Below are 23,173 nucleotides of genomic sequence, written 5' to 3' on the forward strand. Positions count from 1 at the left end.
CTTGAAGGGAAACTCTGAGGTCCCCACTTCAACACCTGCCTCCAGGTTTGGTTACAGTACTTAAGAAACCACAGGACTCGGTGGTTCAGTGGTTAAGAGTCCAGCTGCCAATTCAGGGGACCCAGGTTCGATCCCTGGTCTGAGACTATTCCACATGCCAGCTGGGCAACTAAACCCATGGAGCCTTGGCACCTCAAGCCTCTGCTCCACAATAAGCAGCCTCCACTCACCACAACTAGAGAAAACTCGCACATAACAAAGGCCCAGCACAACCAAGAAAAGAGAAAAGAAACCCCAGGCGCTTCCCTGGTGGTCCAGTGCTTAAGATTCCGCGCTTCCACTGCAGGGGGCATCGGTTCCATCCCTGGTCAGGGAACTAAGATCCTGCAAGTCACACAGCATGGGAAAAAAAAAAAGAAACCCCAGAACCACAGCCTCATTATCCTAACATGCTCGAGTCTCAGTATGGAAAAGCCAAAGCAGCATCCCAGGGTTTCAAACCCAGAAAAGACATGGAGAAAGCCTGTGTGTGCGTGTGAATAGGCAGGAGGGCCAACCCAGTTCACCTGCTGTACAGCATTTGATACAGTTGGGAAAATAGGGGTCTGGGCACGTATCAGGGCTTAGCTGGATATTTAACGCTAATTCAACCCCTCCCCCTGCCCCTATCATGCCTGTGTCAACTCCAACCAGGGTTTCAGATCAAAAGCGTCTTCAAGTATCACTACAACTCACTGTGCATGCGTGTGAGTGCTGGGTGTTTGACACGATTCCATTTAACCCTCACCCCACCCTGTAAAGTAGGTTCATAGTATAATCCTGTTTTCATGATTCAGGAAACTGAGGCTCAGAGAGGGTAATAATGTACCCAGGAACACACAGCAGGAGGCAGGCATATCCCATGAGGCTCTAGGGCAGAAGCCCTTTCTAAAGAGCACCTCCCCAAACCCCTCTGGACTGTAAGCTGTGTGTCTGTGACACTATTTGAACAGGAAGAACTGGGCTTCAGGTGACAATGAAGAATCTCATGCCTGAGAATAGTCCTCGTCTCTCCCCCGGAGGCCTTGCATGGTGCGAAGGTCATTAGGCCGCCCCCCCTCCCCCCCCCCCCCCCCCCGCTCGGCACGCCCATCAGGCGGAATTGCGTTCCGTAAGTGCGCCGACCACCACCTTGCACTGGTCTGCCCTGTTGTCCGTGCTGTTATAAGCAGCGTCAGGTGCATCTGTTTCTTCCTGCGGGTTTTAATGACTCAGCGGAGTCCAGCAGCACCTCTAAATCCTCCGGGAGACGCTCCTTTGTCTGGCCTCAGCCTTCCGTCACGCTTTCCCAGTGGGCTGTGCACAGTGACAGCGGCGAGGAGCAGGGGAGCCTGGGTTTGTAACTTGGGGGCTATCAAACTCTCGGGGTACTGGGAAATGTCAAGAGGCCCTTAACTGGGGAAAGCATCTTACAAATCTGAATTCCCTCGAGACCTTGAATTCTGCTCAGAACCTTCCCACCATGAAGATGCACCCCTCTGACACTGCTGACCATCGGCTCCCCTCCAGCACCAGGCGCCTGACTCATCAAGGCAGGTGTAATGGGTTAGAGGTTAAGAGAGAGAGAAAAAAGAAGAAAAAAAAGCACCAGGCTTACTGACTTTGCAGAGCTTTTTCTGGGGTGATCTTTAAAGAGAAATACATCTATGCAGAGATTAAGTATGTCATTCACTTACAAAAGAAGAGAAAAGAAAAAACCGAGAATCCTAAGAAAATCTCTTTAATTTTCATCTTTCGGAAATACATTTTTCATTTTTTTTAATTTCCATGATACAAAAATGTTAAATATCTAACAATGATCTGTAGGAAGCAGATCCACGGGATTCTGTCGCTGCTGTGATCTGGTTTGACAGAGAAAGGCTGGTACACGGTGTTGATTTGTTATGATTTCACACACATGCACACGTACGCACACTGGCCACCTCACCCCCAGACACCACCAGACAGACAGACAAGACACTGGCTAAGACACGGAATGCAGCGCTACCTGGGAAAACAGAAATTAACTTTTCATTCGTACACCCCACCATGAGAAACTCACATCTTAGGGGGAAAAAAAAAACACCTCTAAATAAATATGCCCCAAAGGTCAAGGCATGTTGACGGTGGTAGACATCTTGCTACCAGGAAAACAAGCTCGGAGCTTCGTGGTTTCGGGCAGCAATGATGAGAAGCAGGCAGACACAACCGAATTCTTCATGGGAGGCCGTACCACACCCCGGGGCTGCCCCTGGGCCTGAGCGTGAACCTCTCGAGAGGTTCAACCCCAAATTCATGGTCACAGCACACAAGAGCGTCGGCTCTTTCCGCGGGTCTCACAGTTGGCTTTCCCCTTTGGGTGGATTCGCACACACAGATCTGTGACTGGAGGGTTTCACATGAGCAACAAGTAATGACCTTAATGACCTGGTGAATCATGAATGCACGACAGTCGGTAACACGCTGAGCGCCAGCCAGCACGCAGGTGAGGCTGAGGAGGAAGGAACACAGCCTTGAAAACAAGAACTGGGGTTTTTTCAGGAGACACACTTGGTTTCAGGCTCCTCCCACACCACAGTAGATTCAGTGAAATGCGGTATGGCTTCCAAACGTGCCAGCTGCTTCTTTCCTTCTCGGCAACAGCACCAGCGGGGTTGTTCCACTCTGGTCTTGGTTACCATGTGTCGGGGACTTCGAAGAGCTTGGCCGAGCTGTCTGAGATGCTTCCTGGTGGGAGAGGACAAAAGAAGGTGAATAAGGAGAGGGCTGCCCCGGCCAGGGGAAAGAAAGAGGAGCTGCCCGGACAGCGTTGACCAGGGCCAGGGCTGGGATGGTCTTGTCGCTGGAGAGCAGTGCCCGGCATATGAAGGCCATGCTGCAGAAACATCACCACAGGATCCAGGGAGTGCCTCCTGTCTGGGCGTCTGTACTGACTTCACAGGAGTTAAGCATCCTCCAGTGAGCACACACTCCCATATTCTTTGCTACGCAGCATGCCGGGCACTTAGTTCATTTAATCTTCATAAAAGCCCGGTTTAGTGGCACTAATGTGCCCATTTTACAGCAAGTGGCTGAGATGGGGGTCCAGATTCCCCCAGAACTGAGATCCCTGCCAAAGGCCTGGGAGGATGAGTTTCTCTGTGCTGCAGTGACTATTAACCAGACAAGAAGTCTCAGGGGCTGGTGGCTAGACAGTCGCTAGAGGGAAGCTGACCAGTGGGGGTTCAGACATCCCAAAACAGATCGGCAAAAGCAGCTTGTAGCTCTTTCCTATTTCAGCAACACTGGCTACGGTCTTCGTGGCCTAAAGGAGCCTCTTCTGTTACAGTTTCACCCCAAAGTTACAAGCTCTTCTTCATTCGGAAACTTTCTGCAACAGCAGCAGCACCACTGGGTCACTGCTTGGACCACCGATGTCCACAGCCAAATACATGGGAACTAAGTCAGGAAACGGCATGTTCATGATGGAAAATGTGGCCGGCTGGGTGCTCCCATACCCGGGATATCATGCATTATTTAAGCCCTAAGGTAGGGTTGGCAGGGAAACAGGCAAAGCCAGCCCCAGCTAACAGTCCAAGACTGAAAAAGGGGAGAGGTCTGTGATGATGCCTGAAGCGGAGAGTAACTTTCAAAAACAGAGGGGCACTTGTTCACCTGAGGGTGGTTACTGCCCGTGACAGGAAGGCGTGAAGGTAACTGGGTCCAAACACGTGAAGTAACACGAGGATTTGTGCTGGCGTGAGACTCCGCCCCTCTCCTCCTCTACTGAGATAAAACCCAGAGAGACAGGATGAGAAGAGCAGGAGGGGACGTCATCTAAAGAGTTCTGTCGGGAGTCTCATGGCTGCACGGAACACGCGTGTCCCGGGACTGCTCCAGAGAATTGAAGGTGAGCAGGAGATGGTCCCCATGACCGATTCCCATGATCCAGTTAGAAAAGGAATAACGGTGGGAACTTCCCTGGGGGGCCAGTGGTTAAGAATCTGCCTGCCAATGTGGGGGACGTGGGTTTGATCCCTGGTCCAGGAAGATTCCATATGCTGTGGGGCAACTAAGCCCAAGAGCTGCAACTCCTGAGCCCGTGTGCCCTAGAGCCTGTGCTCCTCAGGACAAGAAGCCACTGTAACGAGAAGCCCTCGCACTGCAACTAGAGCGTAGCCCCTCGCTTGCTGCAACTAAAGAAAGCCCTCGCACAGCAATGAAGACCCAGTGTAGCCAAAAATAAATAAATAAATACATAAAACTTAAAAAGGAAGGAGAAGGAATAAAGGTTATTGAAAAACAAAGCAAAACACAAACAGTCCCCTCCAGGGAACAACTAAATTCTGCAGACGGCCCAGGATAAGATTAAACTAGCCTGACCCCCTTCTCAACCACCCAGTCACACTGTACTTAATGACAGGGAGGAAAACTGACATCAGGAAGGGCGTTTTTGTAATTCACATAGCAAAGAAATAATACAGCAGCCTATCAGATATTCTAAAGGTAAAAGCCACAAGGCCAAATGTTGGTGGGGGGGTGGTGCTGAAATAAAACTGAGAGGGAAAAAGATCAATGGCTAAAAGCAGCTGTGCTGTCATCCTTACCACAGCACCCGCCCTTACCTGAATGGGAGTGCGTGTGAGTCTGGTGGCACACCATCCCACACACAGGAGGACGACTTCCCTGGTGGCCTGGTGGTTAAGAATCCACCTTGCAATGCAGGGAACACAGTTTCGATTCCAACTAAGCCCGAGCTCTGCGACTACGGAGCCTGCACCACAAGGAAGATCCCGCGTGCCACAATCAAGACCGGATGCGGCCAAAAACAAACAAAAAGAAACCACACAGGAGTGACTCTGTGGAGAGCAAGCGAGAAACAACGGAATACGCAGAAACGGGAGAGAGGCAAGTGTGGTGGGACTGTCCCAGTAGCTGTAAGACTCCGAGCAACTCTCACCCGTATCTGTAAGGTACACTCAATGCTACTTCGAGCCTCAGAGGATTTCCATGATTCAGCTATGTTCCTGGCACAGAGCCAGTTCTGAATGCTCGTTAGCCCCTTCCCCTTGTGGAGAAGGCAGCCCAACATTGCATGTGGTTACTGCCCGGGGAAGCCAACGGCCTGCAGTCAAAGAGAGCCGCTTACAATGTGCAGCTGCTGAGAAAGGATGGTGTGCACAGAGCAACCAGAATTTTGTGAACCAACTAAAGGAGACCTAGACCAGAGTGCTGGTGCTCGTTCTAAGCACCTTCCAGAAAGGGAGAGCTGTAGACCATTGAAGGATCCATTTCAAAGCTAATGGATAAGAAACTGTGGTCAGTTTTCCAGGGAACTCGCTTTTCACAGCCCTATGTGGTAACTAGAATGCAAAGAATTACTCAGGAACAACTTTTCTTTTTCAACAGAAACTTCAGGACATCTGTCTCCTGCTATGATGGACTGTACCTTGCATCATACAAAATGGATGGTATATCTAAATGTAAAACCTGAAACTGGAAAACTTCTAGAAGAAAACATAGGAGAACTCTGCAATCTTGAATAAAGCAAAGCTTTCTTACATATGACAACAAAGGCATAATTCAAGGGAAAAAAATGATAAACTGGATTCCATTAAAATGTAAAACATCTACTACTGAAAGGCACTGCTAAGAGAATGAAAAGCACCGTCCAGAAGAATTTGTAAAACGCTCAACAGGACTTGTATCCTGAATCCGTAAGAACTCTCAAAATTCAATAGGGAAAAACAAACAGCCCAGTGAAAAAACAGGCAAAAGATTTAAACACTCATTTCACCAAAGAAGATATTTCAATGGACAAAAAAATCACATAAAAAGATATTTAACATTGTCAGTCATTAGGGAAATTCAAACCAAAGCCATAAAGAGATACCAGTCCACGTCACTGGAATGGCTACTAAGCACACCACCAGCACTGCTGACTGCAGAGCCACTGAGCCCTGGTGCAGATGCGGAGCGCTGCAGCCACCCTGGAGAACAGTGGGCCAGGTTCTTATAAAATTAAACATACACTTACCATATGACACAGTAAGTCCACCCGTAGGTGTTTATTCCAAAGAAATGAACACTTAGTTCACATAAAAACTTACACAGAATGTTTACATCTGCTAGACTCTCAGCTGCTAACAACCTAAATGCCAAAAGGCAAAAATGGATAAACAAATAGTGATAGGTCTGAAAAGTGGATTGTTAGTCCACAGAAGAGAGGAATGAACCAGTGACGCGGACAACAACACAGACAAACGTCAAAGGCCTTACGCTAAGGGCAAGACCCAAGGGGTTACTTATCGAATGATTCCATTTAAATGACCCTCGGAAAAGGCAAAATTACAGTGACAGAAAGCAGATCGGTGGCTGCCAGGACCTAGGGACGGGGAGGGGCTGACTGCAAAGGGACACGAGGGAATCTTCTGGAATAGCTGCTTTATTTCTTGAGCACAGTGATGCTTATATGACTGTACACATTTGTCAAAACTCGTCAGCCTGTACACCTCAAAGTAATGACTTTCACTGTATGTAAACTGAATCTTAATAAAGCTGACCCTGCAAAAGGTATGAAGAATATTGTTTAAAAAAAAACACCCAAATTTTAATATAAAATATGCTGATAATTTAAATTATTTGACCAAGAGTTTTTAGATGGGGGAAAACAAGATACTAAATGGCATACAGAGTATGATCCAACTATGCATAAAAACGATAGGTAGAATGACTGCAGCCATGAAATTAAAAGATGCTTACTCCTTGGAAGGAAAGTTATGACCAAACTAGATAGTATATTCAAAAGCAGAGACATTACTTTGCCAACAAAGGTTTGTCTAGTCAAGGCTATGGTTTTTCCTGTGGTCATGTATGGATGTGAGAGTTGGACTGTGAAGAAGGCTGAGCGCCGAAGAATTGATGCTTTTGAACTGTGGTGTTGGAGAAGACTTTTGAGAGTCCCTTGGACTGCAATGAGATCCAACCAGTCCATTGTGAAGGAGATCAGCCCTGGGATTTCTTTGGAAGGACTGATGCTAAAGCTGAAACTCCAGTACTTTGGCCACCTCCTGCGAAGAGCTGACTCATTGGAAAAGACTCTGATGCTGGGAGGGATTGGGGGCGGGAGGAGAAGGGGATGACAGAGGATGAGATGGCTGGATGGCATCACTGACTCGATGGACGTGAGTCTGAGTGAACTCTGGGAATTGGTGATGGACAGGGAGGCCTGGCGTGCTGCGATTCATGGGGTCGCAAAGAGTCGGACACGACTGAGCGACTGAACTGAACTGAGAGAGAAATACTTGTTAACAGAGTACCAAGTAACTGCGGGATTGTATATTCTTCTATTTTCCTTCATTTAACTGATTTTCATAGTGAGCCCATTATTTTTATTAACAAAACAACAAAAGAAAGTAAAAAGTGGAAACAAAAGGTGATTGTTTCTGCTGCCTTTCACCTACTTAAGAGTTGAGGGCTTCCCTGGTGGCTCAGACAGTCAAGAATCCACCTGCAATGCAGGAGACCCAGGTTCGGTCTGTGGGTCAGGAAGATCTCCCAGAGAAGGGCTCCCCTGGATGGCGTGTGGGGAGTCCCCAAGGGCTGCCTGGAGGAAGAGGAAGGGCACTCACGGAGCACAAGCTGAAATCCATATCTGAACTGAGTAGTTAGAAAGCTCCTGGGCTTCCCTAAGCTGGCCACTCAGGTGATCGACAGCACCAACTGCAGAGCACGTTTCTGAGTTCAGGAGACCTCTAACAGCAAGAGGAGACTGCTGTTCCAAGTAGAGTCTCCATTTTTACACTGAACCCTAAGGGCTGAAGCTGGAAAAAAATCAGCAGATTAGTCAAGACTCCAATAAAACTCTCGGTTCTTGGCAAACATGGAAAGCTCTCCTGTGTTGTGTTTTAAACGTAAGGGGGAAAAGAGACTTGGAACGACATCACTGCTACATGAGAAGTCACCAGGAACAGCCACAGCTCTCGGCCCTGCTCTGTGAACACTAAGAGCGTTAGAGGTGGAACCTCGGCTATTGGACAGTCCATCTGTATTTTGAGACTGGCTAGTCCGACCAGCATCAGGCCACTGGAATATGAATTCACTTCCTTAGCAAGAGCAAGGGCGCTGTGGACACTCACCCATCAAACACTGTCTGGGAAACACTTCTTAGAGACAGCTGACTCCAGCATATACAGCACATGGAGCTGTTTCCTTTATGCACCAATGGAGAGTACGCCTTGACTGCCCCAGAGGAGAGCAGACAGCATTATCAATCTCCATTAGCTCCAATGAGTATAAAAGGGGGAGGATTGATAGTATACATTTGCTTCCTGAAAACAGGATAGAAACAACTACATTCAGGAGAAAAACATTTACTAAATCACATGACATGCAGATAAAAATCTCCAAAAGGGAAGAGTATCTTGGATTTTTATCACATGACTTCATCACAAGAAAGTCTGGGTGGGTAGTTGCTTCTGATCTAGAACAGCTGCCAGAAACATTCACCTGTGGGAAGAACCCTTCGCGTCCTCTGAAGTTCGGAGACTCTACATACTGCAGGGAGGTTTGATGCCTTTGCTCTGGCTCAGACAGCCCTCCCCGCCACCCTCAACAGCAGCTGTATTTGACTTTGCATATGTGTGATTCTTTGAGTCTTTTTCCTCTCTATAAATCAGAGATAATGACTCTACACTTTACTCAGTTTTTATAATGACTAGATTATAAAGGACATTCCTAGCACAATGTCTGGTATATATATTAAATCGTCATTTTTCTGCAACTTAAGTCCTTTTGTTCTGTGGGAAGGCATCCAGCACTTAAGTCTCAGTGTATCTTTGATATTAAGATGTATAACGAAGAAAAATGACACTGTTTTGGGGGGGATTTCTTGAGCATCAGTTGGACAGAAATTGCTATGGTACATGATATCCTGTGAAAAACAGTGAAAGTTAGTAGTGTCTGACTCTCTGAGACCGCATGGACTATAGCCTACCAGGCCCCTCTGTCCATGGAATTCTCCAGGCAAGAATACTGGAGTGGGTTGCCATTCCCTTCTCCAAGGGATCTTCCCAACCGAGGGATCGAACCCAGGTCTCCCACATTGCAGGTGGATTCTTTACCATCTGAGTCACCAGGGAAACCCATGTGATATCCTATGGTCCTACTTTTTGCTGCCTTCCCCTTGGAAAACAGAACACTTCCTACTAGTGGAAGCCTGTCTTCTACGTTTCCCATGCCTTCACTGGCAGTGCTCTGGGCACCCAATGCACCCCAGTGAGTCATGGGAGCATTTGTCAAGGTGCTGAATTTGGGGACTTCAGTACAAAAAGATTTCGAGTATCCTATACATATTTATATCAGAAAAGCCTTGGCCATCATGGATTTGAGTGTCCACATAGAAGCGGACAATTAGATAGTAGGAGCACAAGATGCGGACTAGGACCAAGATAAAAGCATCAATGGCTCTCCAGGTGGCTCAGTGGGTAAAAGAATCCACCTGCAACATGAGAGATGCGGGTTCGATCCCTGGGTTGGGAAGATGCCCTGGAGAAGGGCATGGCAACCCACTCCAGTATTCTCTTACCTGGAGAATCCCATGAACAGAGGAGCCTGGTGGGCTACAGTCCATGGGGTCATGAAGAGTCGGACACGACTGAAGTGGCTGAGTATGCATGCATGTGAAAGAACTGACAGAGTAATTCCTGGCTGAGAATCTCATCACTGGCCTTATAAAAGGAATTCATGCAAATACTGTTATCACATTGTATGGTTTCATGTATTCTACCTATTGAAGACATATTTATTGAGTATCTAATTAGTTTAAGGACAAAAGCCCTGCATAGAAGGTTAATCTATAGTGAGGGATGTATTTAAAATAATAATTACTCAGATAAATATACTACCACAACATCTGATCTTGTTATAAAATAAAACTAGTGATAATAGTGTGTTCTCTGGAATTTATCATTAAATGTAGTGATGAAACACTTTATAGTTATAAGAAAAAAAAAAAAAAAGATACTGTCCCCAGTAGGACTGCTGAGCTTGATGCCTTAGAACCCTTCTCTGCAGGAAAAATGAAGCCACACTGTACCAAACACTCTAAGCCAGTTCCAGCTCTGGGCTCCTGGGACACTCTGAAGCTTTGGGAGTTTAACACAGACCTTTCAGTCTGAACTCTGTTGTTGGTCAGTTGCTCAGGCACGTTCCACTCTTTGTGACCCCATGGATGCAGCACGCCATGCTTCCCTGTCCTGCACTATCTCCTGGAGTTTGCTCAAACTCATGTCCATTGAGTCAATGATACCATCCAACCATCTCATCCTCTGTTATCTCCTTATCCTCCTGCCTTCAATCTTTCCCAGCATCAATGTCTTCACCAGTGAGTCAGCTCTTCACATCAGGTGGACAAAGTACTGAAACTTCAGCTTCAGCATCAGTCCTGCCAATGAATATTCAGGGTTGATTTTCTTTAGGCTTGACTGATTTGATTTCCTAGCTGTGTAAGGGACTCTCAAGAATCTTCCTAGCACCACAGTTAGAAAACATCAGTTATTCTCTTGCTCATTTTAAGATCTCCTTAAAGTAACTGAGCAATCAAAATTGGTTGACCTGCCAGGCCCAGGACCTGGTATCTTGACCTACATCCTACGGATACTTTAGGACTATGTGCGGAAAACAAACCAGCTAAAGAGGATCCAGGACACTTCCAGGCCTGAGCTGCTGGAAGATCTAACCCAGTGAATGGTGTTCCAGGAGAAAACTCATTGCTCTTAAGTTACCTGATCAATTAAAAGTGGTCAAGATGTTTCTCTTTCTTCTTTAGCAGGACAGACCAAGAACTAAAAAAAAAAATCTTTTTTTTTTTTTTTAATGCTCCAATCTTGTGGCAGTGACAGCTTTACTGTCAATGGGAGGGAAAAAGAGACTATTTAAATGACGGTGTTATAAATTCACCCCAAATAACTCACAGAAAGTTTTCACTTAAAATGATGAAAGTTATAAAAAGAGCTAATCTATTAATGCAATCTATTATTAGGTATTTTAATATCTTTGAGACTGTGCTGAGACAGAAGGGAAAAAACCTAAAATCCTGTCCCTGAGAAGTAACAGATAATTAAAAAAAATTCAGGAGATTGAGAAGTGAAGGAAAGCTATCCAAGAAGGGAAAAGCCCCTGGATCCTGGTCATGCTCTGGGTGAGCTCTGACAGCCAGGCTAACATTTAGTATCTAACATCTGTGGAGCAGGCACAACGGCAGGGGCCTCGGGCATCAGAGGTGAAGACAATGTTACAGATTAAAAACTTCTCTAACGAGTGGAGACTCACAGCCTCACAGTGCAAACACACAGCCCAGACTTCAAATAAGAACTTACGTTTTCAGTTAAAGTGCAGCTTCAGCACAATGCATAAAAAGGCATCTGTGACATTTCTGCTGTCTTTGATTTCATTAATATCAATGAGATTCAGAAAACGCCCAGCAGGCAGATCAAGCCACGTGTAAAAAGAGGAATTAACTGCAACACAATGGATTCTTGGCCTGGGTATGAATCAAGCTCCAGGGCTCCACTCCTACCCTTTGACCTGACTGTTGGTTCCAACTAACCGGGGTGACTGTCACAAAGTCAGATACAGGAGGAGTAACTTCCCTCTCAGGCATCCCCTCATCCTAAGGAGACAATATGTAACTGCGCTTAAAAATACCCACTTTCCTGCAGGCCTGACTTACGCGCTCCATGACCCTGGGCCAGTCACACAATCTTCAGGCCTCGGTTTCCTCCTCTCCTCTTTTCCTTCCCCCTTCCCTCCTTTCTTCAAAAACTTTTTAATTGCAGTATAGTTGATTTACAATGCTGTGTTAGTTTCTGGTCTAGAGCAAAGGGATTCAATTATATACATACATATAGATGTTTTTCATACTCTTTTCCATTATGGTTTGTTACAGGATATTGAACACGGTCCCCCATTCCATACACCAGGAACTTGTTCATCTGTTTTATATATAGCAGTTTGTATCTGCTACTCTCAGACTCCTAGTCTATCCCTCCCCTGCCCCCTTTCCCCTTTGATAGCCATAAATTTGTTTTCTATGTCTGTGAGTCTGTTTTTGTTTTGTAAATAAGTTTATTTGTATCGTATTTTAGATTCCACAAAGAAGGGATATCATATTGTATTTGTCTTTCTCTTTCTGACATTTGGCTTAGTATGATAATCTCTTGGTGCATCCATGTTGCTGCAAATGGCATTATTTCATTCTTTTTTATGATTGAGTAATATCCCATGTATATATGTACCACATCTTTATCCATTCATCTGTCAATGGACATTTAGGCTGCTTCCACGCCTTGGTTACTGTACACAGTGTGGTTATGAACACTGAGGTGCATGTATCTTTTAGAATTAATTTTCTCCAGATATATGTCCAGGAGTGAGATTGCTCGATCATACAGCAAGTATATTTTTAGCTTTTAAAGGAACCTCCATGCTGTTCTCCATAGTGGCTGTACCAGCTTTCGTTCCTACCAACTTTTTTCTACACCCTCTACAGCATTTTGGAGAAGGCAATGGCACCCCACTCCAGTACTCTTGCCTGGAAAATCCCATGGACAGAGGAGCCTGGTAGGCTGCAGTCCATGGGGTTGCTACAAGTCAGACATGACTGAGTGACTTCACTTTCACTTTTCACTTTCAAGCATTGGAGGAGGAAATGGCAACCCACTCCAGTATTCTTGCCTGGAGAATCCCAGGGATGGGGGAGCCTGGTGGGCTGCCGTCTATGGGATTGCACAAAGTCGGACACGACTGAAATGATTTAGCAGCAGCAGCAGCGGCTACAGCATTTATTATTTGTAGACTTTTTGACGATGGCCATTCTGACCAGTGTGAGGTGGTACCTCATTGTAATTTTGATTTGCATTTCTCTAACAATTGGAGAAGGCAATGGCAACCCATTCCAGTACTCTTACCTGGAAAATCCCATGGACAGAGAAGCCTAGTAGGCTACAGTCCATGGGGTCGCAAAGAGTTGGACACGACTGAGCAACTTCACTTTCACTTTTCACTTTCATGCATTGGAGAAGGAAATGGCAACCCACTCCAGTGTTCTTGCCTGGAGAATCCCAGGGACGGCGGGGCCTGGTGGGCTGCCGTCTACGGGGCCGCACAGAGTCGGACGCGACTGAAGCGACTTAGCAGCAGCAGCAGCATCTTTTCATCTGTAAGCCTTCTTTGGAGAAATGTCTACTTAGGTCTTTTGCCTATTTGTTGATTGGGTAGTTTGCTTTTCTGTTGTTGACTTGCATGGGCTGCTTGTATATTTTGGAAACTAAGCCTCTGTCAGTTGCATCGTTTGCAACATTTTCTCCCATTCCATAGATTTTGTCTTTTCAATTTGTTTATAGTTTCCTTTGCTGTGTAAGGGCCTCCCTAGTGTCTCAGATGGTAAAAAGGTTGTATAAGTTTGAGTAGGCCCCATTGGTTTATTTTGCTTTTGTTTCTATTGCCTTGGGAGACTGACCTAAGAAAACATTGCCAAGACTTAAGATAATGTTTTGCCCATGTTCTCTTCTAGGAGTTTTATGATGCCATGTTCTATACTGAAGTCTTAAGCCATTTTGGGTTCACTGTTGTGTATGGTGTGAGGGAGTCTTCTAATGTCACTGATTTACATGCGGCTTTCCAGCTTGGCCAACACCACTTGCTGAAGACACTGCCTTCTCTCAGGCTTTCGTTTTCTTCATTGTAAAATGGACCATGATGCCCACCTCAGAGATTTGAAGCGAAGTGTTTCAGTCAAGTCTGAGGGGCAGTGCCGGGCCCTCCACAAGCACTTAGTCAGCAGCAGCTGTCCTTTCTGTTGCTGTGACAGCCTGCTGAGCAGGTTCTGGTCGGATCTCCTAGGCAGGGCCTTTCTCAGGCTCTGGCTGCCCCGCAAGCCCCTTCCTTGCCTCACACTCGGGCCTGCAGAAGGTCTGAGCACCAAGGGCTGGGTGAGCTCCTGGGGCCTCCAAAGCATGTGTGTGGGACGGAGGGGATGTGGGACTCAGCTCACCTTCTCTTTCTGCTTCTTTCTGCTTTTGGGTTTGTTTTTTTTTTTGCTCCTTTAAAAAAAATTATTTATACTTACTTAATTAAAAAAAATTTTTTTTAATTAATTTTTTGGCTGCACTGGGTCTTCACTGCTGTGTGTGGGCTTTCTCTAGCTGCAGCGGGGTTGGGGGAGACTACTCTCCAACTGCAGTGTATGGGCTTCTCATTGTGGTGGTGTCTCTTCTCTGGGGGACAGTTGCCCCTTGCGGCATGTGGGATCTTCCCACACCAGAGATCAAACCCATGTCCCCTGCATTGGCAGGCAGACTCTTAACCACTGGAGCACCAGGGAAGTCCTTGCTCTGCTTCTTACTAGCTACATGCGCATTTCTTTGCCACTCTGAGCTCAGACATCTGCCATCACTAAAACAAGGGTGAATTCCTAGGTCAGAGCTGTTGTGAGAATGAAATTCAACCAGGAGAGAGAAGGCTCCTCCTGCACTGTCTAGCACACAGTGGGTTCACAACATGTGTTCATTTCCCATTTCCTTTGCTTCTTACGTAACTCTGCTTACGAGAGAAACTCAGGTTGCCTGGGGTTGGGCTAGGAACAGTGAAAATTCTACTAAAAATAACACGTGTAGGAGTAGAGCTCTGTGCAAACTCACATACACATTTAAAATACTCAGGTGACTTTACACACATCACAAAACCTCTAAACAATGGAGGAGAGAGAGAAGGTTACCAAAATGGGCTGATCATCTTTAACAAGGAGGCCCCTGCCAAGCCTCATGCTATCCAGAGCCAGGGCTGTTAAGGGATTCCTCAAATTAAAATGAAAATGATCCAAAAAACATCTGGTCCCGTTTTGGGCTACATGGGTTTGGCCATCAACTAAAGCCCTGATGTAATTTCTTCCCCCCAGTGAGAGTTTCTAGAGCACTGTAGAGGACTCAGCTCCAGGCCCTTGGTGAGACTCGATACAAACCTGTTGGAGAAAGGTCCTTCTTCATCCTTTTTAGTTTCTTGGCCTTTTTCCTTCCCTCTGAGAGGGGTTCTGCACAGGGATCTGTCTGCTCAAGCTCAGTGTCAGAAATCTCCCCCGATGCTCGGGCCTCCAGGCCGGCTTCTGCTCGACTGGGACTCAGGTTTCTCTTTCCTACTGTGCTGGTGGCTGTGAGACTGAAATGCAAATAGAGGAAAAACATGAAGGGTGCTGAGAGTAACTGGAAGACTAAGCCTATAAAAATATTTTAACACTCTTAATTCCATTAACACTTAACTAGCAATCAAACAATACAGGCAGCTGCTGCCTGGAGGTGCAGGTTAAAGACCTCACTGTGAACTGAAGTCTAAACGTACACCTACAGCAAGCCTATTCAGAGGAATCTTCTGTACCAGACTTGTGCACAGATAGACACGAATCTAAGAGTGTTTAAAAGAAAAAAGTTTTGACGAAAATCCCTGGTCTTTATTTTGATAGAGTTACGAACAGCCGACTTATTGGGAAAGTCCCTGATGCGGGGAAAGACTGAGGGCAGGAGGAGAAGAGGGTGATAGAGGATGAGATGGTTGGATTGCATCACTGACTCAATGGACATGAGTCTGAGCAAACTCCAGGAGATAGTGAAGGACAGGAGGGCTGGTGCCCTGTAGTCCATGGGGTAGAAAAGAGTCAGACATGACTGAACGACTAAACAACAATCTTAACAGAAGAGTCGGAGAAGGCAATGGCACCCCACTCCAGTACTCTTGCCTGGAAAATCCCATGGGTGGAGGAGCCTGGTAGGCTGCAGTCCATGGGGTCGTGAAGAGTCGGACATGACTGAGTGACTTCACTTTCACACATTGCAGAAGGAAATGGCAACCCACTCCAGTGTTCTTGCCTGGAGAATCCCAGGGACGGCGGAGCCTGGTGGGCTGCCATCTATGGGATCACACAGAGTTGGACATGACTGAAGCGACTTAGCAGCAGCAGCAACAAAAGAATACAACAGACTAGCAGAGCAATCATAACAAAGCAGTGGTATGGATTACATTAAATCACAAAACAGCATTGTTACTTACATGCCTGCCTAACAGATATACAGGAGAACAGGAGAATTCTTGAGTCTGTCTGCTGTCACACTACTTGTGTATTTGAATATATTTAAGGGGCATACCTCGGGGCTTCCTGGGTGGCTCAGCAGTCAAGAGTCTGCCTGCCAATGCAGGAGACACAGATTTGATCCCTGGGTTGAGAAGATCCCTGGCGTAGGAAATGGCCATCCACTCCAGTATTCTTTCCTGGGAAATCACATGGACAGAGGAGCCTGGTAGGCTACAGTCCATAGAGTCGCAAAGACACAACCATACCCCACCTTCATAGAATTTTCTTCTATTCCAAAAAAGTGACTTTTCAAGATTATCATTAAACCTGGCTTCATTTTTAAAGCTTTATAGGATTTGACATGTTGAATTAGATCAGATTACATGTCCTGATTTTCCTTAAGAAAGTATGTTCCCTGAAATAGAACTTGATAAAAACAGAGACCACATGGCCAATGTGAGTCCTGTCTCCTCTAAATGAGTCTTACAGGTTTTTATAAAAAATTATAGCCCCACGTTATGAAAAGCATAAAGAATCCAGTCATTCCCCCTAAGGGAGGCCATTTCAGCCCAGAGAGAAGGGTGGATAGCGAGAGAGAGAATGTGAGCATGCCCCTGGGTCAGCCTTCCCTAGGAAGTGATTGCTTTAAAACAGGGGTCCCCTACCCTAGACCATGGACCTGTACTGGGTGATGAACCTCTGCATGGCAGGAGGTGTGCAGTGGGCCAGCAAGTCAAGTTTCATCTGTATTCACAGCCGCTTTCCATCGCTCATATTACCGACCAAGCTCCGCATCGTGTTGGATCAATAGGGGCAGTAGATTCTCATAGGACAGTGAACCCCATTGTGAACTGTGCATGTGAGGGATCTAGGTTGCAAGCTCCTTTTGAGAATCATCCTGAAACCACCACCCACCCCAGTCAGTGGAAAAATTGTCTTCCATGAACCTGGTCCCTGGTGCCAAAAAAGGTGGGGCACCGCTACTTTAAAAATGTTACCTATAAAGCACTCAGGCTACTCAATTATTCAAGTTCAGAAATGTTACTCCTGCAGGTCCCTCTTCCCTGAACCTTACACTTGCTAAGTTGTGAGACAAGAAGAAGGTGGTGGTACTTTAAAGCCATAAGAAGCAGAACAGAGCCCAGAGCAAATGGCCTCTTAAGAATGGCTGGCTGGCCTGCCACTGTCTTCTTTTCACCTGTATTATCTGCAGCTTTCAGAAACATCTTTTATTGAGGGGACATGAAGAAAAGGGAGAATACCAATGGAAGTATTGGGGGGTGGGTATTAAAAATTCATGCTAAAGTTTGCTGTTTGAAAACTGACAATACCTTTAAATTTTTCTTAAAGACAAACTATTTTTGGTTGGTGTCAAGAAATTTTGAAAAATTCAGAAAGCATAAGTTGGAAGATAATAAGGACATGTCCCTCCATCTCAAAAGGGGTAGGAGGCCTAAATATTCCTCTGTGCTATAAACTCTGGAACATGACAGCCTCTGAGACATAAATGTGTAATGAAAACTCAGATGGAACCATCGGTACTTCAAGAAATACAAAGTCCCGAAATATCCCTAACTGCACACAGAAATCTAGCGGATGATAAAGGTAGTAATCAGGGATTTCCCTGGTGGTCCAGTGGTGAAGAATCTGCCTTGCAATGCAGGGAACACAGGTTTGATCCCTGGTCCAGGAACTAAGATCCCACATGCCGAGGGGCCACTAAGCCCAAGCGCCACAACCAAAGAGCCCTCACACCGCGACAAAAGCTCCTGCATGACGCAGTTAACACCTGAGGCGGTCAAATAAATAAAATGTTTTTGGTAATGGTAGTATTCAAATTCCCCTGGAGGAAGAAATGGCAACCGATTCTGGTATTCCTGCCTGAAAATTTCCATAGACAGAGGAGCCGGGTGGGCTACAGTCCAAAGGGTTGCAAAGAGTCAGATACAACTGAGTGACTGAGCACACACATTCAAATTACTGGGGCAGAAATAAACTTTCAAAAAAATGGTGGTGGGACTAATGGAAAAAGATAAACTAGACCCATTCTTCACCCATAAAAAAGAAAAAATGTTAAAATGGATCAGATATCTAATGAATATGAACCTAAACACATAGTGAAGGAAAACATGGATGAATTCCTCCAAAACCTGGGTGTAGACAGAGGCATTACGACTCACTATGTCTCACAATCCATATGTAATAAAAGATTTATAAATCTGATCACTTAAAGATAAAAATCCATTGCATAGCACAGTGAAGACAAATGAGAAACCAGGAGAAAATAATTGTAAAGTGTATCACAGATAAAAGGCTAATGTCCCTAGTATACAAGTAAAACTCAAAATTAAAGGAAAAAAAGAACAAAATTCTATAGGAAAATCAGCAAAGCTGTGACTAAATAGCTCATTACACACAAAGATAGACCACACACACACACACCCCCGCCTTAAACACACACAAAAAATGTTCAATTACCCCTTATACACATAAAAAGTTGTTCAATTCCCTTCATGATGCAAACTAAATGAAATATTGTTTCTCACCATTAGATTAGCAAAAACATTCAAACGCTTGATGAAATACTCTGTTGGTGAGCCTATGGAAATAGGCAGTCACAAGCCACTAGTGAGAATGAAAAATGGTCTGACTCTTCCAGAAGCAAATGTGCCAGTATTCAACAAAACTATGCATCTGTTTACTCTTTGAGCCCGCAGTCCCACTTTGAGGAATTCAGAAGATATACCTCCAACAATGCAAAAGTATTTATCTACAAGATTACTCATTGCCACTTTATTTGTTATTAGGATATTTTATTGCCAAATATCCAAATGTCTAAGTATAGGAAATTGGTTGAATAATTGGTTATAAATTGGTTGAATTAACTATGCTATGTACAGTCAATGTAACTAAGCAGTTACAAGAACGAACGATAATCTCAAAGAACTGATATGGAATAATTTCCAGTGAAAATGGTGAAAAAAGCAAAGTGCAAACAAGCAATTTATGAACCTGTATTCCCAATCTTGGGTGGAATATTGGGGTGGGTGGTGGAATTAAAGAAAAAAAATCCCAAACCCTTCAGTAGCTTTGCTTCTGTAGTTAAATGACTGAAGCGACTCTGAAAATGTCTGGATACACGATAATGTTTATTTAGCAAATTAGTGAAAGTGTTGATGTAGTTGGAAGATACATATGCAAATATTGGAATGGGAGAAGGCAAGGGGGACCCTGTGGGGATGAAATGAAACTGGAGATATGACTATGAGCGTGGCATCTCTTTTTTTTTTTTTTTAGTGGCTATTTTCTATTATGTTTCCTATTTCTTTCTTTTTAAAGAAATATTTATTTATTTGCTTGCAATGCAGGATCTTCAATCTTCATTGTGGCATGCGGGACCTTTAGTTGAAGCATGCGAACTTAGTTGTGACATGTGGGATCCAGTTCCTTGATCAAGGATCGAACCTGGGACCCCTGCACTGTGAGCTCGAAGTCTTAGTCACTGGATACCAGGGAAGTCCCTGGACTTGGGATCTCTAAAGGAAGTATGGGTACACGTGTGCATGTTTACATGCATGCACGTATATGACATATATGTGTATATCCATGCACATATTTCGGAGAAGGCAATGGCACCCCACTCCAGTACTCTTGCCTGGAGAATCCCATGGACAGAGGAGCCTGGTAGGCTGCAGTCCATGGGGTCGCACAGAGTCGGACACGACTGAGCGACTTCACTTTCTCTTTTCACTTTCATGCATTGGAGAAGGAAATGGCAACCCACTCCAGTGTTCTTGCCTGGAGAATCCCAGGGACGGGGGAGCCTGGTAGGCTGCCGTCTATGGGGTCGCACAGAGTCGGACACGACTGAAGTGACTTAGCATAGCATAGCATGCACATATTTCCTAGTATTGCCCACTGAAAGGACATAGAAGGAAAAAAATTCCAGTGGTCACAAGCACATGTAGTGTCCACAGTATAATGTCTAACACCATACCCCACTGAAAACAAAAAGGGCTCCTCAAAGAAGAACTTGATTCCAGGGCTGGGGTAAAAGAAGCACAGAATGAGCCCGGAGTATCTTGCTATACACGAAAGTAGGAAACTGCTCAGGAGATGACGGTGGCATGTCACAGGGACACAGGAAACAGGGGGAAAGGGCTCCTACTGACCAAGCATGTGAGCACCAAAGTGATTTAAGGGTCAACAATACATTCTAAACCATTGAAAAATGACAGGGACCCATGGGTCTGCATCAATACATAACAGAGAGAGGAGGGAAGAGCTCTTAATTCTGGTTAAATGGTGAGTAGGAAATAGTAAAGGTAGAGAGAGATGGAATTGGTAAATTATCCATTGGTAACCATCACATGAAGAATGACTGATGCAAAAATATCAAGAGATGCTAAATCAGAGGAGATACTTTGATGAAGTGCAGGATATTTGCATGATCTTAAAGTGTCTCTCCTGAGATTGATATCCTGAGAAGGGCACAGCATCACTTCTGCAGTATTCTGGTCAGGACGTATAACTTGAATGTAATCATGAAGAAACATCAGACGAACCCAAATGAAAAAAATACCTTATTGAAAAAAAGGTGGGGCGAAGGGTTGGTGTCCTTCAAAAATGTCACTGTCATAAAAAAGACTAAAGAGACATTGAAAATTAGTTGCAACACATTATCACAGACTGGATCTTATACTAGAGGCAAAAAAGCTACAAAGATAATATTGGATCAAATAATAAAAGTGGAATATGAATAGGAGATCACTGTATTATATCGATGTAAAATTGCTGAAGTTGATAACTATACCAGTTATACCAGAGAGTATCAATACCCTTAGAGTATTTAGGGATTAAAGATCATGATGGCGCTAACTTCCTCTTGGATGGCTAAGAGAAAAACAAGTGTGTTGCAGGGTGGGGTACAGAGAGAAAAAGGGAGTGCAGCGACAGAGTGTGTATACGGAGAGAGGAAGGGGAAGAAGAGACAGCGTGCACACACGAAACCAAAAACGGCACACGTTAACAACAGAGGCATCTGGATGAAGAATATATGGGCGCTCTTTGCAGTATTTGTGGACCTTTTTACACTTTGAATTACTTCCAATATAAAAGCAAAATAAATTACTGGAGATACTTGAGAAGCATGAGGTTCAATGAATACGGAAAAGTAGGCCCCTCCCTGGCGGTCCAGTGGTTAAGACTCCTCGCTTCCAATGCAGGGGGTATGGGTTTGATCCCTGGTCTGGAGGAGCTAAGATCCTACATGCCTCGTGGCCAAAAATCCAAAACATAAAACAGAAGCAATCTGTAACAAATTCAATAAAGACTTAAAAAAAAAAAAAAAAAAGGTCCACATCAAAAAAAATCTTTTAAAAAAAACAAGGAAAAATGAGTTTCATCTAAGGAGTATCTTCTGATGTCTGTCTACTGCAGCACAGTCTAGGACTGAGGTGTGTAAGTGCTTACACACGAGTGATAAATATGTCACCAACCCAGTAATACAGGAAGCAGCTCCCTGACCCATTAACAAAATGTCTCATTTGATACAAGTGAAAGTGAAAGTCGCTCGGTTGTGTCCGACTCTTTGCGACCCCAGGGACTGCAGCGTGCCAGGCTCCTCTGTCCGTGGGATTCTCCAGGCAAGAATACGGCAGTAAGTAGCCATTCCCTTACCAGGGGATCTTTCCAACCCAGGGATCAAACCCACGTCTCCCACACTGCAGGAGGATTCTTTACTGTGTGAGCCACCAAGGGAGCCCAAGAATACCGGAGTGGGTAGTCCTATCCCTTCTCTGGGGGGGATCTTCCCAACCAGGAATCACAGCAGGGTCTCTGCATTGCAGGTAGACTTGTTACCCGTGGAGTCCCTTTAGGGTCCCCCGGAGTCAGCATCCATGCCTTTTCATTCTTCAATGCCTGGGCCCTTGTTCCTTCAGTTCATCCCCTCATTTAACCAAAACTCTATCAACACGATGAGCATCTCCCATGGGTCTCCTCCCAACCCTGTCCAGTCCTGCTTGCTGACTCTCAGTCACGGTTCCAGCTCCTTCCTACACTGTTGCCCATGCACCCTCCCAATCTTGCCTCTCGATTCTTAAAACAGGATCTGAAGTGGTTAGTCCCTCCCTTTCCTCCTCCTCCCAGTCTCCCTTCCCCTTCAAATCCTTTCCTTCCAATGTTACCAAACATCTTCCAAAGCAGAGATCTGATCAAATATTTCCAGCTCTGAGACTTCCACTGCTTCCACTGCGAAACTGAACTGTAACTGCTTGGAGCAGCAGACAGGTTCCTCTGTCATCTGGGTCCCCATCGGTTTCTCTAGCCTTATCTTTTTTAAAGTTATTATTTATTTATTTATTTTTGGCTGCGCTGGGCCTTTGTTGGTGTGAGTCGGTTTTCTCTAGTTGCGGTGAGCCGGGGTTACTCTTTGTGGTGGTGTGTGGGCTGATTCTCGTTGCAGTGGCTTCTCGTTGCAGGGCGTGAGCTCTAGATGAGCAAGCTTCAGTAGTTGCGGCTCATGGGATTTGCTGCCTTGTGGCATGTGGGATCTTCTTGGACTAGGGATCGAACCCATGTCCCCTGCACTGGCAGGTGGATTCTTAACCACTGGACCACCAGCAAAGTCCTTCTAGCCTTCTCTTCCACGAGGCAGTTGAGTTGCAAAGACAGCATCTGTTTACCTTAATTTCGTGACATGCAGTTTTCCACATGGTCTGCTGTCCACCAGTGGGCTTATCAGCCCCAATACACCCTGCATTTCCCATTCTGACATTGCTGTTTGTGCCAAGAGCCTACTGCCCATCTCTTCCTGCTCAAATACCACTAGCCTCGTAGAATGCTCCCTAATTCCTCTGTTCAGTGCTCCTTTTCCTCCATGCTTCCTGGAACACTCTCCCTGTCTGTCTCCAGGGGCCTTTAAGTCATATATCCTTATCATCTATTAACAAAACTGGGACCAATGCAGATGTCCATCAACAGGAGAACAAACAAACAAACTGCAACACAGGTATACAATGAAACATATTCAGCACATAACAATAAGGAATTACT

The 23,173-nt window shown here is 45.3% G+C and overlaps 1 protein-coding gene across 7 annotated transcripts in view; it reads right to left on the reverse strand.

Moving 5' to 3' along the window:
• Positions 1–1,743: 1,743 nt before the first annotated feature.
• The window catches only part of PARN (poly(A)-specific ribonuclease), a 179,357-nt gene continuing 157,927 nt past the window's right edge, over positions 1,744–23,173 (reverse strand). For 6 of the 7 annotated variants that reach the window (XM_024984912.2, XM_010819307.4, XM_010819306.4 and 3 more), the window contains 2 exon segments: positions 15,017–15,210; positions 1,744–2,745 (listed from right to left, as the gene is read on the reverse strand). In XM_024984912.2, coding sequence (XP_024840680.1) covers positions 2,693–2,745; positions 15,017–15,210 — 247 coding nt within the window. In that variant the 3' untranslated portion in view covers positions 1,744–2,692. 7 annotated transcript variants of the gene reach the window in all.

This window comes from Bos taurus, chromosome 25 (genome assembly GCF_002263795.3).
Source record: "Bos taurus isolate L1 Dominette 01449 registration number 42190680 breed Hereford chromosome 25, ARS-UCD2.0, whole genome shotgun sequence".
Lineage (NCBI taxonomy): Eukaryota > Metazoa > Chordata > Mammalia > Artiodactyla > Bovidae > Bos > Bos taurus.